General features: G+C 60.3%; 1 protein-coding gene across 3 annotated transcripts in view; it reads right to left on the minus strand.

Annotated features, from left to right (window-relative positions):
- Positions 1-14,260, minus strand: part of GRAMD4 (GRAM domain containing 4) — a 100,384-nt gene that overhangs the window by 22,116 nt on the left and 64,008 nt on the right. For all 3 annotated transcript variants that reach the window (XM_037845080.1, XM_037845079.1, XM_037845081.1), the window contains exon 4: positions 446-566. In XM_037845080.1, the coding sequence (XP_037701008.1) occupies positions 446-566 (121 nt within the window). The remainder of the gene's footprint in view (positions 1-445; positions 567-14,260) is intronic.

A 14,260-nucleotide genomic window follows, 5' to 3' on the forward strand; every position in this document is an offset into this window, starting at 1 on the left:
GGGCTGGGGGCCAAGGAGGACTGGGGGTGGGGTCTGCCTGCCGGGGCACCTGCCCATGACTGAGCGCTGACCCGGCCCTACAGCCCAGCAATGGGGGTGCTGGACGTGACGTGAGTGCTCAGTGAGATGAGGTGGACGAGAGGGAGGGATGGCAGCAGGGGGAGAGCAGCCGCCCCGGGGGGCTCAGACAGCTCTGCCCAGCGGGGGATGAAGGTGGGGACACAGGTGACGCTGAGAGGCTGTAGGAGCCACGTCACACAGCCCCAAGGGGCCCGGACAGCTGCTCAGGGTTCTGAGCGAGGGGCTGACATGGCTTTGCTTCTAGAGACCACGTGGCGGCTATGGGGAGCGAGGCCTAGGTGGAAGGGGGGTCCCCGGGACAGCCTGGCCAGGAGGGGCCGGGGACGACCTGCCCGAGGGTCCGCCTGCCACGCCCCAGCCTCACCTGGCCTTGAGCACCTCCTGCACCTTCTGCTCGAGCTCCAGCCTCCTCTGCCGCTCGCGCTCCAGCTCCTGCCGCAGCGTCTCCGCGTTGGTCTCTTCTCGCAGCTTGCGCAGCTCCTCCTCTGTGGGGAGAGGGGGCCGCCGGTCAGCACTGCGCAGCCCCGGCAGCGGGCGCCACACTCCGGAACGCAGGGCCAGCGGGCACGGGTTTGCTCAATCGGCGGCCCCAGCAGCCTGGATTCCCTGACTTCACAGAGTGCTGGGGGCGTGGGCTCTGCTGCCCTGTCCACAGCCAGGCAGGCGGCAGCTGCCCCTCCTCCACCTCCTGGGGGGCATGGCAGGACGGGATTCTTACCCCGTCAGGCAAGACCCGGAGGAAGCGAGGAAGAGCACTTCCCTGCCCTAAGTAAGACGGGTGCAAAGCACAGACACGAAAGGCCACCTCAGAGGAGAGGCTGCTGGGGGCCCGGGGTCACGCCACCAACACCTGCTGAATGTCCCGCAGGCGGGGTTCGGGGTTCAGGATGCAGCCATCAGTAAAGCCAAGCCACTGCGGAGCTCACACACCAGTGGGGAAGACAGACGGACACCACGTGGCATTGGGGGCGCCAAGGAGCCCTGAAAAGTGGGCAGGAGCAGGGGGCACTGCTCGTGCAAAGCCTCACCAAGGAGGACTGTGAGCCACGACTGGATGCAAGGAAGGATGGGGCTGCCAGGTCACGGGGAGGGTCCCGGACGAGGCCCAATCTTGGTGAAGGTCCTGAGGAAAGGGTTGCCCGGAAGGTTCGAGGGACAGTGAGGGGTGAGGGTAAGAGATGAGACAGGGTTGGAGGCCCCAGTGGGAACGTCATGTTTTATTCTAGGCGTGATGGAACTGCAGAGGCACTGCCTGCATTGGAGCATGTGGTCAAGTCAGTAACAGCCCCCAGGCTGCCCAGGTGCTAACACACAGGTGAAGACACCACCTCACTGGCCACAGTGACACGGCAGATGGGATTAGGGACCTGAGCGGGGAGATTATTCTGGATTAGTGAGGGGGGTTATGACATAATTACAAAGAGCCCTTGTGAAGGGAGGCAGGACTGTCAGCAGACGAGAGGGCCTGGCAGATGCTCACTGCTGACCTTGATGAGGGAGGAGACCACGAGCCAAGGAAAGCGGGCAGCCTCTAGAAGCTGGAAGAATCAAGCCCAGACTGCAGCTCACCCCACACCCTGATTCAGCCCAGCAAGCCCCAGTTTGGATCTCTGGCCTCCAGAACCCTAAGGGAATGAACTTGTATGGTTTCAAGACAAAGGAAACTCATCCAGCGGCTAACGCTCCCAGCAGAGACGCTGGATGTGGTCAGCACCCAGGTGGAGAGCATATTTCAGCTCCACAGGAGCCTCCACCCCTGCCCCTGTCACCTTCTGTCCTCTGCCCCCCCTTACCCCCTGGCTGACCACCAGCAGGCTCTGGGCAAGAGGGGTGCCGCCCCTCTGGACCCCGTATAACTCGAGCATCCTGGCTCCCAGCCTAGGCTCTGGACCAGACACCGTGTAGCGGACAGTGCAGCCGGGCCTAAGGCCTCCCTGTGGCCTCCCCGTCCTGGGCGGTCACGTGCTCACCCGGCAGGATGTGTGGCAGGTGTGACTCACACCCCCACATCTCACACATGCACGTGAGCCAACGCTCCCCAGGAATGAGCCACACCCTCTGCACTGTTTCTACAAAGCAAATCTGGCCACGTCCCCTCCCAGCTTAGATCCACACCAAGAGGGCCCAACCCCAGCTCCCCGGTGGGGCCTGAAGGCCGCAGGGCTGCCCGTGGCCCTGCCCCTCTCCAAGGCCCCACTGGGCTCCCCAAGGCACCCAGGCCAGGAAGTCTGGCTTCCTGCAGGAAGGTTCCAGAGGACTCGAAGGACCAGAACCAGCCAGGCACACGAGCAACCTGTGAGCAGCGGGGAAGGGTGGGTGGCTGCCCGGCCCACAGCCTGGAGGACGGATCTCGCGGCACAGTCGAGAGCCCAGGGAGGCCCCGGCCGTCCGGCCCAGCCTGGAGGCACCAGCCACAGGGTCCCCCCCTGCTCTGCACACTCCCGTCTCTCTCGCCCACTGACCTCAGCTGAGTGAGGCCCAGGAGGAACCTGTGCACCAGCTGGTGACAGGACCGTACAGCCTCCCAGCACCGACTGGCACAGATGGAAGGAGAATAGTGTGCGTGGAGGTTCTGGAACCCACCTTACACACAGTCTCATTCTGGGCTTCAAGGGTCTTCCCCAAATCCCCCTCTGCCCGGCTGGCCCAGCATGGCCCTCATGAGGCATGGGGGAACCACAGACAGGAGGTGGGGTTCCAGGATGGGGACGCTGGCTCACCTCCTACCTGGGCACTGAGGAGAAGGGCGGGCAGGGGGCCCCAGCCCTGGAGCGGGGCGCTGCAGGGACGATGGGAGGTTTAGCTGGAGGGGAGGGAAGAGCCCACAAAGGCCAGGGGCCCTGAGACCCGTTGCTGCCCCCCACCACCATCGACCTCCCCGCTCCCTGCAGGAACCCACAGCCTGCAGTCCCCCTTTCCAATTCTACTATGATAAAGGAATGACAGCCCCATCTTGGGCCCCCAGAGGGCTGCTCGGACACCCCTGCCACATCGTGAGGCCCCCAGACATCCAGAGATTTGCTGTGGCCTCAAAAAGAAGGTGCTGAAGTCAGTTCCAGGAGCCTGGGTCCTGGGTCCATGGAGAAAATGGGAAGAGGGGGCAGCCGACTCAGCAGCAGCTGCAGCGTGTTTCATGGGCAGCACCAGGCCAGCATGCCCGGCCAGCTCGCAGCCACGCACGGGCGAGGGTGCAGGTGGGTCGGGGAACCTGGGGCTGGCAGGGACCGGAAGGGGCACCCTGGGCAGCTGCTGCAGGGTCAGGGGCACAAAGGGTGCCAGGGGAGGAGGGCCGGGGATGCCATCACAGCCCACGGGGGCTCACTGCTGCAGGACCATGCAGCCCTAGGCCTCGGCGACACCCCGGGGGGAGCCTGGGACCCGCCCACTGACCGCTGGATGTCCTCCTCCTGCAGCCCCCAGACCCCCTCAGCCAGGTGTCCTCCACCCAGGACACTTCCCCGCCCAGCCATCCAGCAAGGCCACTCCCCGGCACTGTCAGGGCCACTGCCGCACCACTCACAGTCGCCAGGACGGGGAGCAGCCCCAGGGGCCACCACCGGATGGGTGACCGGGACGCCATCCATCCCTGCCCTGGGGGCTGGCCAGCCACACAGAGGAAGGAAGCTCTGACAGCACAACTGGACGGACCCTGGGGACAGGCTGGGTGAGGTCAGCCGGACACCAAAAGACAAACACCTTGCGGCTCCACCTGCGTGACGTCTCACAGGAGGTGAATTCCCAGAGACCAAAAGTGGATCGGGGTTCCCAGGCGGGGAGTGGGGTCAGGGGGCTGAGGCCCAGCGGGGGCAGAGTTTCTGTGTGGGGGGATGGACGCGTTTGGGGCATGGATATTGGGGCACATCACTGTGTGTGTAATTAACATCGCTGAATTACACGCTTGAACGTAGTTAGGATGAGACAGTCTGTGAGGTGTGTGCATTACTACAATTAAGTTTTTAAAAAACAGCAGTGTTGGCAGCAGCTGCGCCCGGGTGGCAGGGACCCTGCCCAGGACAGGGTGGCTGGGAGGATGCATGGACAGACAGACGCCATCCTGCCCAGAGCACACCAGCACCCCCGGCCCCACCTCCAGCCCGAGTTTGTGAGTTGCTGGATTTTCTGACTAACCAGCGAGAAGTGTTTGGGTTCACTGAGCCAGGATCGACTCGCCGACTAAATATTCAGATGTGCGAGCCCCCGCACTTCCTCTGCCTCCCGCGACGCCGGCCCTTCTCGGCTGCACTGTCCGGGGTCCCCTGATGCCCCAAGTGCAGCTAGTCGGGTGCCCCCAGGCCCAGGTGGGCTGCAGGAGCCCCTACAAGCCTCAGGAGATGGGGGAGACCCCACCCCACGGGGCTCTGCCTGGCTCCGGGCAGCACTTGTCCTCGCCTGAGAGTTTTCTCCAGAGACCCCCAGATTGTCCTGGGGGGAGCCCGGCCCTTGCACGTCTAGTGTCCCTCAGGACCGGGTGCTCAGCTAGGGGGAGAGGAATCCTAGGAACGGGGCCCAGAGAGGAGGGCCTCGGGGAGGCTCCGGGCACCAGTCGGAAGCAGGGTCCCTCCTGGGCCGGGGCCATGAGGCAGAGCGTCCTGGGGCCGCAGGCACAATGGACAGGGCTGCAGAAGACTGTGCGGTGTGGCCAGGAGCTGGGTCCCACCTCACATGGGGGCGGCCTGGCTCCCCTAAGGCTCTGCTTCCCCAGGAGGCCGGCAGAGGGGACCTGCCCCAGACGCAGATCAGGGCACTGAGAACCTGGCCGGGAGGGCCCTCGCCCCCACGCCGTCCGGGGACTGTCCTCCAAGTCCATCCGCGCTGCCCCGCCCTGCCCCTAACTGGCCCCCAGTTCCTCTCGCACCCTCCGGTCTGGCTCGGAACAGCAGCCAGAGCTCCTTTCACAGCTAAGTCAGAACTTGTCGCGCTGCTGCTTGAAACGCGAACCCCTTGGCCTGTCCTTCCAGCCTGCGGCCCTGGGCCCTGCGGGCCGCTCGCCTCCCTCCTCCCATCCCTCATCCCTGCTCCTCCCCGGGGCCGGGTGCTGCTCTGCAGAGCCCAGAGAAAGGCCCCTTCCTGTCCCTGGCGGCCAAGTCCTACGGCGCTCACACCCCAAGCCCAGCAGGCCTGTCCCCTCAGCCAGGCAGGCCCCTGCACCCCAACACGGCCTGGCAGCCGGCTCCCTAAGGACACCAGCTGGCCACGAGGAGGCTCCCTGTCCTTTCCCAGGGCACAGAGGCGGCTAAATGAATAGAACCGGTGGGAACGTCTTTCTCTCCCGAGTTATTCCTCTCTGAGCAGACGGCTCCCGCTAGGCCAAGCCGCTCGCTTCTCTGAGACGAACTAATGATTGCTGGCATCGACTGTGGGGGCCAGCGGCCTGCCTCCCCCACCGCGGGGACAGATCTAGGTCAACTGCAGCGCAGGGCAGAGCTGCCACTTAGCACAGGACGAGGAGGTGCGGGCTCCCTGGCATCAATTTTCTTCCTTCTTCTCAGTGTAAGAAAAGAAAGAGGAGGGACGATTTTCTGCCAAGTGGAAAATGCTGAGCTTGTGATTCAGAAGGTAACCTCATCCCATGCCCAGCCTCCCGCCGGGAGCCACATCCTCCGGGAGCTGGCCCAGCCCCGCTGCCCACCCCACTTCCTTGCACCCCACCCCCCACCCCTCACCCCGCCCCATGCCCTCCAACCTCAGAGCCCAGGCCCCACGTCTCAGCACCCCCACAGCCTTCCTTTCTCCAAAGCCCTGGACCCCAGGTCCTGGGAATCAGCTGCTCCTGCTGATGCACAGGGGCCCTAGGCCCCAGAGCGGGGACCACCTCACACCCTGAGCTGCCCACAGACCCCAAGGCAGGTCCAGCCAGAGCAGCACCCACCCAGCCCCCTCCCCACAGCCTGTCTCGGGGGGGCAGTGCTCCCTGCCCCATCAGGGAGGGGCAGAAGGGGAGAGAGGGTCTCCTGGGGAGGTGGACAGTGTCACCCACAGGGCAGGGCGACAGAGACCCTCAAATTCTCCCTGTGTGGGGTGTAAATCTCCCTGGTAACATGAGACATGACTCCCGGGGATGAGACTGGACCTCGTATCGTGGAATTGAGAACATCTTCTTGACCAAAAGGGGGATGAGAAATGAAACAAAGTAAAGTTCCAGTGACTAGAGATTCCAAATGGAGTCAAGCGGTCACTCTGGAGATTATTTCATGCACTATATAGATAACCCTTTTTAGAGTTTAATGTATTGAAATAGCTAGAAGGAAACACCTGAAATTGTCAAATTCCAATCCAGTAGCCTTGACTCTCGAAGACAATTGTGTAACAATGTAGCTTACAAGGGGTGACAGTGTGACTGTGAAAGCCATGTGGATCACACTCCCTTTATCCAGTGTACGGATGGATGAGTAGAAAAATGGGCCCCCAGACCCCCACCAGGCAAAAGGGGGATGGAATGTTTTAGGTGTTCTTTTTTACTTAATTTTTTTTTGGAGAAAGGAAAATGTTTGAAATTGACTCTGGTGATGAACGCACAACTATATGATAGTACTGCGAACAGTTGTACACTGAATATATCTCAATAAAACTGTATTAAAAAAAATTCTCCCTGTGTGTGTTTCCACCAATTTAGTGGCTTAAACCAACACTGATTTATTCCTACATCCTGGGGGTCAGAGGCCACAGGGCCACATCAGGCTGCGTTCCTCCTGGAGGCTCCGGGGGAGAACCTGTTTCTGGGCTGTGGCCTTCTAGAACCGTGTCCTGACTGGAGTAGGCTCGTGGGCTATGGCACCGGAACCCAGATTCTAGGCCGCGTGTGGCTTTGTGCCTGTGTCCGGACGAGGATGCCATCCTTTCCCGGCTCTGCAGCACGTGACAGGTGGGGTCCCCACGGCAAAGCCACCATCACCCCCGCCCTGTGTGTCGGAGCCACGACCTCCCAGCCCTGCAGGAGCCACTAAACCTGAGGTTCTGGGACCCCCAGGACTGGCAGAGAACAAGCTCCTGCTGCACCGAGCCCCCGCCCATCGGGGATCCTCCTTTCAGCAGCCCCTGGACACGCGGACCCTCACCCTCCCAGGTCGGGGCCACCTGTCCCAGCTCCGAGCAGCGTCTGCAAGGCCTGCAGGGCTGCGGGGGGAGGGGGACAGAAGGCAAGGAAGCCAGGGCGGGGAGGAGTGGTGAGCCCAGGGAGCCAGAATGCCTGGCTTAAAGAATGCACCAGAACCCCCAAACTGTCCTAGGTTCTGCAGTGCAACGTGGTGGGGAGAAATCTGAGCCGTAATTCATGCACTCCCATGACAGTGTTCTGTTCCCAGAGACCCCACGATAGCACGTCAGCTCTAAGGCCCCCTGTGACATTCAAGAGGGAAAGCGAGACCTGTCCAGCCCTCACGAGGGGACGTGGCCCACCCCACCTCACCCCTGGCGAGAGCAGAGGGTCAGCAAGCCATGGCCGGGTGAGGGGGCCATGGGGGGCCTCGGGCACACCCTGTAAGCCAGAGGGGCCTTCAGAGCCGCTGAGGGGCTGGTCTAAAGTTTCTTAAGCATCCTTTCCTCGTCCAGATGCCCCGTCCTACAGCCCGATGTCTACGCAAACCAGGTCAGGTTCCAGAGGGAGCTTTTAGGGCCCCCAATGAGGAAAAGGTGTCCCAGTCACGCATGAAGCCTGGTTTAGTTGCAGAGAAATCGCTGGCCATCGCTTTCAAAGGGGCAAGAGAAAATGAGCTAAGACGTGGGAGCCCCTGAAAACCAGGGACAAACAGCCCCTCAGAGGCAGAGGTGGTCCTGGACCCCGCGCGGCTGACCGGCCCACCCATGGGTCCACACTCAGGCCTCCAGAGAGCAAACTGGCCACCCTGATTCAGGGGGAGATGGAGAGAAGACCCCACCGTGCCTGCCGCACGCCAGGCAGCGTGGGCCGCAGCTCCGGCCCGACCGCCCCCAGCCCCAACCACGCTCGGCCGCCAGGGAAACGGAGCTGGGAGGCTATTTTTAAAACTGTGAAAGTAGAACGCTCAAGCAGGAATCCTTTTGGCACACAATTCGACAGGCCCAGTATCAGCCAAAAATAAAAATCAAGTGATAATCCTGAAATAACACTCCTGCCCCCCAGCCCGGCTTGCAAACTCAGGGGCTACTCACAAGGCCGCTCACGTCCCCAGGTCAGACAGGGGGCCTCAGCCCTAGCCGGGGCCCTTGCCAGGATCCCCACCGGCCACGCTGCCTCCAGCACCTGCCCCACTTCACCCCCTCTGCTGCCACCACCAGAACTTTCTAGAAGGCAAAGCCGCACCCCCCCTCTCCTGCTGTCCCCCACGCCTCAGCCAACTGCACACCTTCACTTTCAGCCAGCGTTACAGCAGCGACCACTTCTGCTCTGTTCCCTCAACCTCCTTCATTTGGGGAAAAAATAGGCCATCCGGGCGAGCTGCCTTCTTACACTGCAAACGCTGCATTTCTCCCCGACCTCCACTTACTGCAGAATCATTTACTGCTGAGCGAAGAGGTGACGTTTATGGGACAATGAACAAACTGTCAATGGCCGTGCTGACTGTGCTCGGGGGGCAGGGACTCGAGCGGCTCCCGACCCAGCCCGAGGGCCGCGGCTCACACACCAGCACCGCACTGCGTTTCGGTCTCACTTCAGGAGACTGACGGGGGGTCTGGGGTAAGCAAGCGGTGCCTTATAAAGTTCTCCACATGAAAGAACACGAACGAGGATCCCAGTGGGGTTTTCACCCAGCGTGTCTGATACTCAGAAACCAGTGACAGCCTTTCAGCGCGAGAGGGCACACGCCTCTGTCCGCCGGGGACTGGGAAAGGCAAGACACCCACAGCGGGGTCCCTCTCACCCCCCACCCCGTGCCCTCCCCTCCGTTCCCAACCAACCACGTGGCACCCTGCAGCTGTGCCCTCCCAGCTCAGTCCTCTCCCACGGCCGCGGGCTGTTTGCTGAGCACCTGCTCCCGGCTCAGTGCTGGGCCAGGGCGGTCAGGGGCCCCGGTGAGGTGAGGCCAGGCCCGAGCTTCCAAGCAGGTGAGCTCCCCAGGAGGCAAAGGGAGCACTTACAGAACATGTGCCCGGAGACCAAACGCCAGACAGAACCAGCAAGGGAGGGTGTGGGTGGGGGGCCAGGCTCTGGAAGAGCCCGAGGGAGGGGGCTTAAAGAATACATGGAAGGGTACCCCAGTGGACAGTACAGCCTCACCTGTCTGTCCGTCCACCCATCCATCCACCCATGAATTCATCCATCCATCCACCTATTGACCCACCCCACCCACCCACTCACCCATCCGCCCATCCACCCAGATGTACACAGGCCCGGGGCCCACGCAGTGGGGACTTGCAGACAGGCAGCAGCTAACTTCGCTCCCACCCAGGTGAGTCTGGCTTGGACAGGAGACGAGCTGTGGATGAACAAGGGGCCATTAAGGAGCCAGAACGTGCTGGGTGCCGCACCGACACGTCCTCTGGGCGACTGGACAGCCTTGCCCAGATGAGGGTCTCAGCAGGTGGCGACCACCCAAGGACGTGGCAGCGGTGGGAGGACACGCCCCAGTTAACGTCTCTGGCACCTAGAAGCAGGATGGCACCCTCCCACTGCCCACGGAGCTGCTGAGGTGTCCAGCAGGGCAGGGCGCGGCGAGTTGATGTGCCAGTTTGGATGTATTATGTCCCCCAAAACGCCATTATCTTTGACGCAATCTTGTGGGGGCAGATGTAGTAGTGTTGATTAGATTGGAATGCTTTGATGTGACTCGATCAACTGTGAGAGAAACGTTTTGATTGGATAATTTCCACGGAGGCGTTACCGCACCCATTCAGGGTGGGTTTTGATTGGATCACTGGAGTCATATAAAGGAGTTCCCAGAAGAAGGACCAGAGAGCAACTGAGAGTGACATTTGGAAGAGGAGCTGCAGCTAAGAGAGGGCAAAACACCCCAAGAGCAACATTTTGGAGAACACCATTTTGAAATGCAACCTGGGAGCAAGCAGACGCCAGCCATGTGCCTTCCCAGCCAACAGAGGTTTTCGGATACCAATGGCCTTTCTCCAGTGAAGGTACTTGATTGTTGATGTGTTACCTTGGACACTTTATGGCCTTAAGACTGTAACTTTGTAACCAAATAAACCCCCTTTATAAAAGCCAATCCATTCCTGGTGTTTTGCTTTTAAAGGGCAGCATTAGCAACTGGAACAGTCAACCAAGGCTCTCAGAGGGTGGCTGTGGTTCCCAGCTCATCACAGCCCCCATCCTGGGTGAAGCACCCATCAGAAGACAACGCCAGGCCCCCAAGGAGCCGCAGAGCAACAAGCAGGCAAACGCACTCACGCCTTCCTCTCTGCCCGGGCAGTTGGCGCCCCGGGAGGACCTCCCCCCAAGACGCCCCTGAAGCGTGAGCCGCGGGCGCTGGGCAGCGGAAGCAGCTAGAGGTGCCTGGAGGGCTCGGCTCTCCTCTCCGCCTGGGCCACGCGGAGCTCAGAGCTGGACGTCCGTGTGACCCCAGGGACTGACAAAGAACAGATTTTCATCTGGCAACAGAAGTGACTGAGAAATAAGGAATTCAGAGCCCCATGTGTCACTGAATTTTCTTACAGGCCAACATGCTATGAAATTTCATGTTTTCTGCCCTAGAAAAATGTCACCCAGTTGGGACGTCTACTCTCCTCTGTGCCACCCACCTTCATTGTGTGCTCAGTCCATCTCTTTGCTCCCTTCACATCTGTCACCAGTGCCCCATCCATCCACAGGCCCCAGCCTCGTCCTCATGGGCAGAAACCACTCATGAAGCACATCACTCCACGAGGGCGAGACCAGGCCAGCCCGGTCTCTGGCCCCCGGTTTGCCCTCCCAGCCCGACACCAGCACAGAAACAGGAAAAGCAGAGTTAAAAACACAGATGCCTGGGCCACACCTGCAGGTCAGAGGGGACCGGTGGACCCCAGGCCTCAGATGGCCCCCTGTCTATTTGGACACTTCCAGCAGCCGGCAGCTCCCAAGGCCCTTCTGTTTCCAGGAGACTTTGACGGGGAGGAAGATCGTCCTTACCCTGGACCCCAACTGGCCACCCAGCAGTCCCATGCCCTCAGGGCCCTCCGTTAAATCTCCATGCTGCAGAAGACCCTCCTTCTCCCTTGCGCCTGTGACGAGCCTCTGCGAGTATCCTCGCCACAGGGATTTCAGGTCTCCCGACACACTGGCCACCCGAGTGTGGGCTGGGGGAGAGACCCACGGAGCAGCCAGGGAAGATGGCGCCAGCACACCGTGGTCGGCAGAATAATGGCCCCCAAGATGTCCACGTCCACATCCCCCAGAGCCTGGGCACAGGCCACCAGAGAAGGCAAAGGAGAAGGCGCAGAAGCACCTGAGGACCCTAGGCTGGGCCACCCGGTGGGCCCTGAAGACATTCACCAGGGTCCTTCAAAGAGGGAGGCAGGAGTCAGAGCAGGAGATGGTAACAGAAGCAGAGGTCAGAAAGGAGAGAAGATGTGACGTGGCTGGTGCTGAAGGTGGCAGGTGGGGGCCATGAGGCCCCTGCAGCCCCTCTAGAAACAGTCTCTCCCCAGAGCCTCCAGGAGGAAACGCGGCCCTGGCCACACTTCGATTCTAGCACAGTGAGACCCACGTCCGACCGCTGACCTCCAGACTGTGAGAGCAAACCAGCGATGTTTAAAGCCATTGAACTGGGGGAAACTTGTTACAGCGGCTGCCAGAAGCTAATACACAAGCACACCCAGGACCCAGGGTTGAGGGGACAGGCCGGGGTTGGGGGCCCCTGCCTGGGAGTGCAGCCCCCTCCTCTGTATCTCGGCTGCCTCACCTGTCACACTGGGATCACGGAGTCACGCCCTGCTCTAGGGTGGCTGTGGGGAGAACATCAGTCACGTAGAGACACAGAACACGCCTGGGCACAGCTGACAATTAACCCAGCTGGGGTGCAAATTCCTGCAAATTCCATAAATATAGCCATCAACTTCCCCTCAGACAGACTCCCCCGTTTTTGTTTCCTTGGCTGCTCAAGCAAATACCACGCAAAGGGATGACTGAAACAACGGGAATTTAAAAACCTGGTGCACGGTTTGAGGCCTGGGAAAGATCCAAATCAGGGCGTCATCAAGGCGAAGCTTCCTCCCTGAAGACCGTGGCGTTCCGGGCTGGCTGCCGGCCGGGGCCCGGGCTCCTCTGCCGCACAGCCTCTCGTGGTCTCTCCCGCCTCTTCCGGGTTCCACTGACTTTCAGCTACTGGCTGCTCTCCAGGGATTTCTCTCTCCCTCTGTCTGAATTTCAGTCCACTTATAAAGGGCTCCAGTAATAGGATTTAGTCCCATCCCGACTGAGCCGGGCCACGCCGTAACTGAAGCAGCCGCGTCCAAAGGTCCTACCTAAAATGGGTTCACTCCCACAGAACGGAGTAGGTTTAAGGGCATGTTTTTCTGGGGTCCAGACAGCTCCAAACCACCACACCCCAAGTGCCCAAAGCACCCCAGCACCACCACACACAGCGGGAAGGAACAGGAGAGGCCAGCGTGTCCAGAGACAAGTCTGAACTGCTCGCAGTTTAAAAAAAAATCTAACTTTTGCAAATTTTACCCAACTGTAAGGCCACGGAAACACCTGGCTGGGGTCCCGCTGGGGCCTTCCGAGGAGCCTGGAGGCTGCAGTGCCATCAGCTCCGCTACAGATCAGACTCTGGCTGGGAAAACCCAATGAGATGCACTTCATTCAGAACTTGGGGTGAGACAGCATCCTCATTCCCACCCAAGGAAACCAGTCACCACCGCCGCGGAAGTGGCAAACCCGGGAGCTGAGTCCCTACATTTCCAGAAGGGGGGCTGAGGAAGTGGGAACCCAGAAGCCAAGTTTCTATGCTTCTGGAAGAGCGGTCAAGGCCTCTAGAGCTGAACCTTCCGATGAGAGCCTTCCTGGGCCAACAGCACCTCCTTGGCTACAAAGGTCAAAATGTGTTTGGTAATTTGCACCATCGTGACCCCGTCCAGCCACCTTCTCATCTTATATGTCCCCCTGCACCCTCTCGAGGATGGAGCTCTGCCCTCACCAGGGCCGACAGTCCCCCAGAATCACCACACAGTGGGGCCTAGAGAGAGAAGGACAAGAGGGTCCTAAAGGCCCAGATGGGGTGCCTAGAGTCCTGGGGAGCACCCAGGAGGGGTTATGCCCACACCCAGCCCTCAGGGGAGCTGCCTGGAGGAGGCCACGTCCACACTGAGCAAAGGGCTCCATGTCTCTGGGTTTTGCTCCTGAGGAACCACCACCGCCCACCTGTCAGCATCCACCGGGAACCCACCTCGGCCAGGGGGGTGACCAAGTCCCTGTCCCCACGTGCCCTCCCACACACCCAGGAAGCTCTGCAGGCCTCAAACCGACAGCGCAGAATGAACAGCAACCCATGGCGACGGCTCCAGAGACCCAGCCCCCAGGAGGAGCCCAGGGCTCCCCACGGCACCAGAAAGCCCCGGAGCCCCCACGGGCTCCAAACAGAGCTCCACGCCAAGGTGCCTCCGGGTAGGGCCTGGCGTGCACGCACAGCGCCAAAGGACTGCATTTCCCAGAGCCTGCACCCAGCAGGTGCTCAATAAATGCACACTCCCATTAGGAAACAATGGAATCTCATGCATTTGTGCTCCAAAGGCAATAATGGCTGAACTGTACTTTGGGCTAAGTGAAAATGTTAGATGCTTTTAATTTATTGATGTGCTTCTTTAACAAATTTAGTATCCTGTCTTCAGCCACAATTGCCAAGAATCCATTTCCATTTTGCAGTCTTCCTCCCATGTCATTTCCTCGCTGGAACATTTGTGCTCTTCAATGTTTAATAACTGGAGAAAGCAGCTGCACAACTTGGCCTATTTCCTCTTCTCTCCATGAAGAATACTCATCTGCTTTCTGAAAGAAAGTGCTGCAGATAATTGAATGGAATGTAACACTGCCCACCGAGGCGTGTCACAGATGGGGAGCCGAGGCCCTAAGTGGTTAAATGTCCAGCAATTCCTGCTAATCAGGGGCTGAGTCACTGGAAACACCTGGAGCCCCCGGCTCCGGCCAAAGCTCCTTCCAACCCCAGGCCAGCATCCTCCTGCCACCAGGCCCTGCCCAAACCAGCAGCAGGAGCAAGGCTAACAGCACCCAGGTCGTTTTTGTGGGTCCCGAGATGAGATCATTTTCTTTCTTGCA

Source organism: Choloepus didactylus, chromosome 8, assembly GCF_015220235.1.
Source record: "Choloepus didactylus isolate mChoDid1 chromosome 8, mChoDid1.pri, whole genome shotgun sequence".
In the NCBI taxonomy this organism is placed as follows: Eukaryota; Metazoa; Chordata; class Mammalia; order Pilosa; family Megalonychidae; genus Choloepus; species Choloepus didactylus.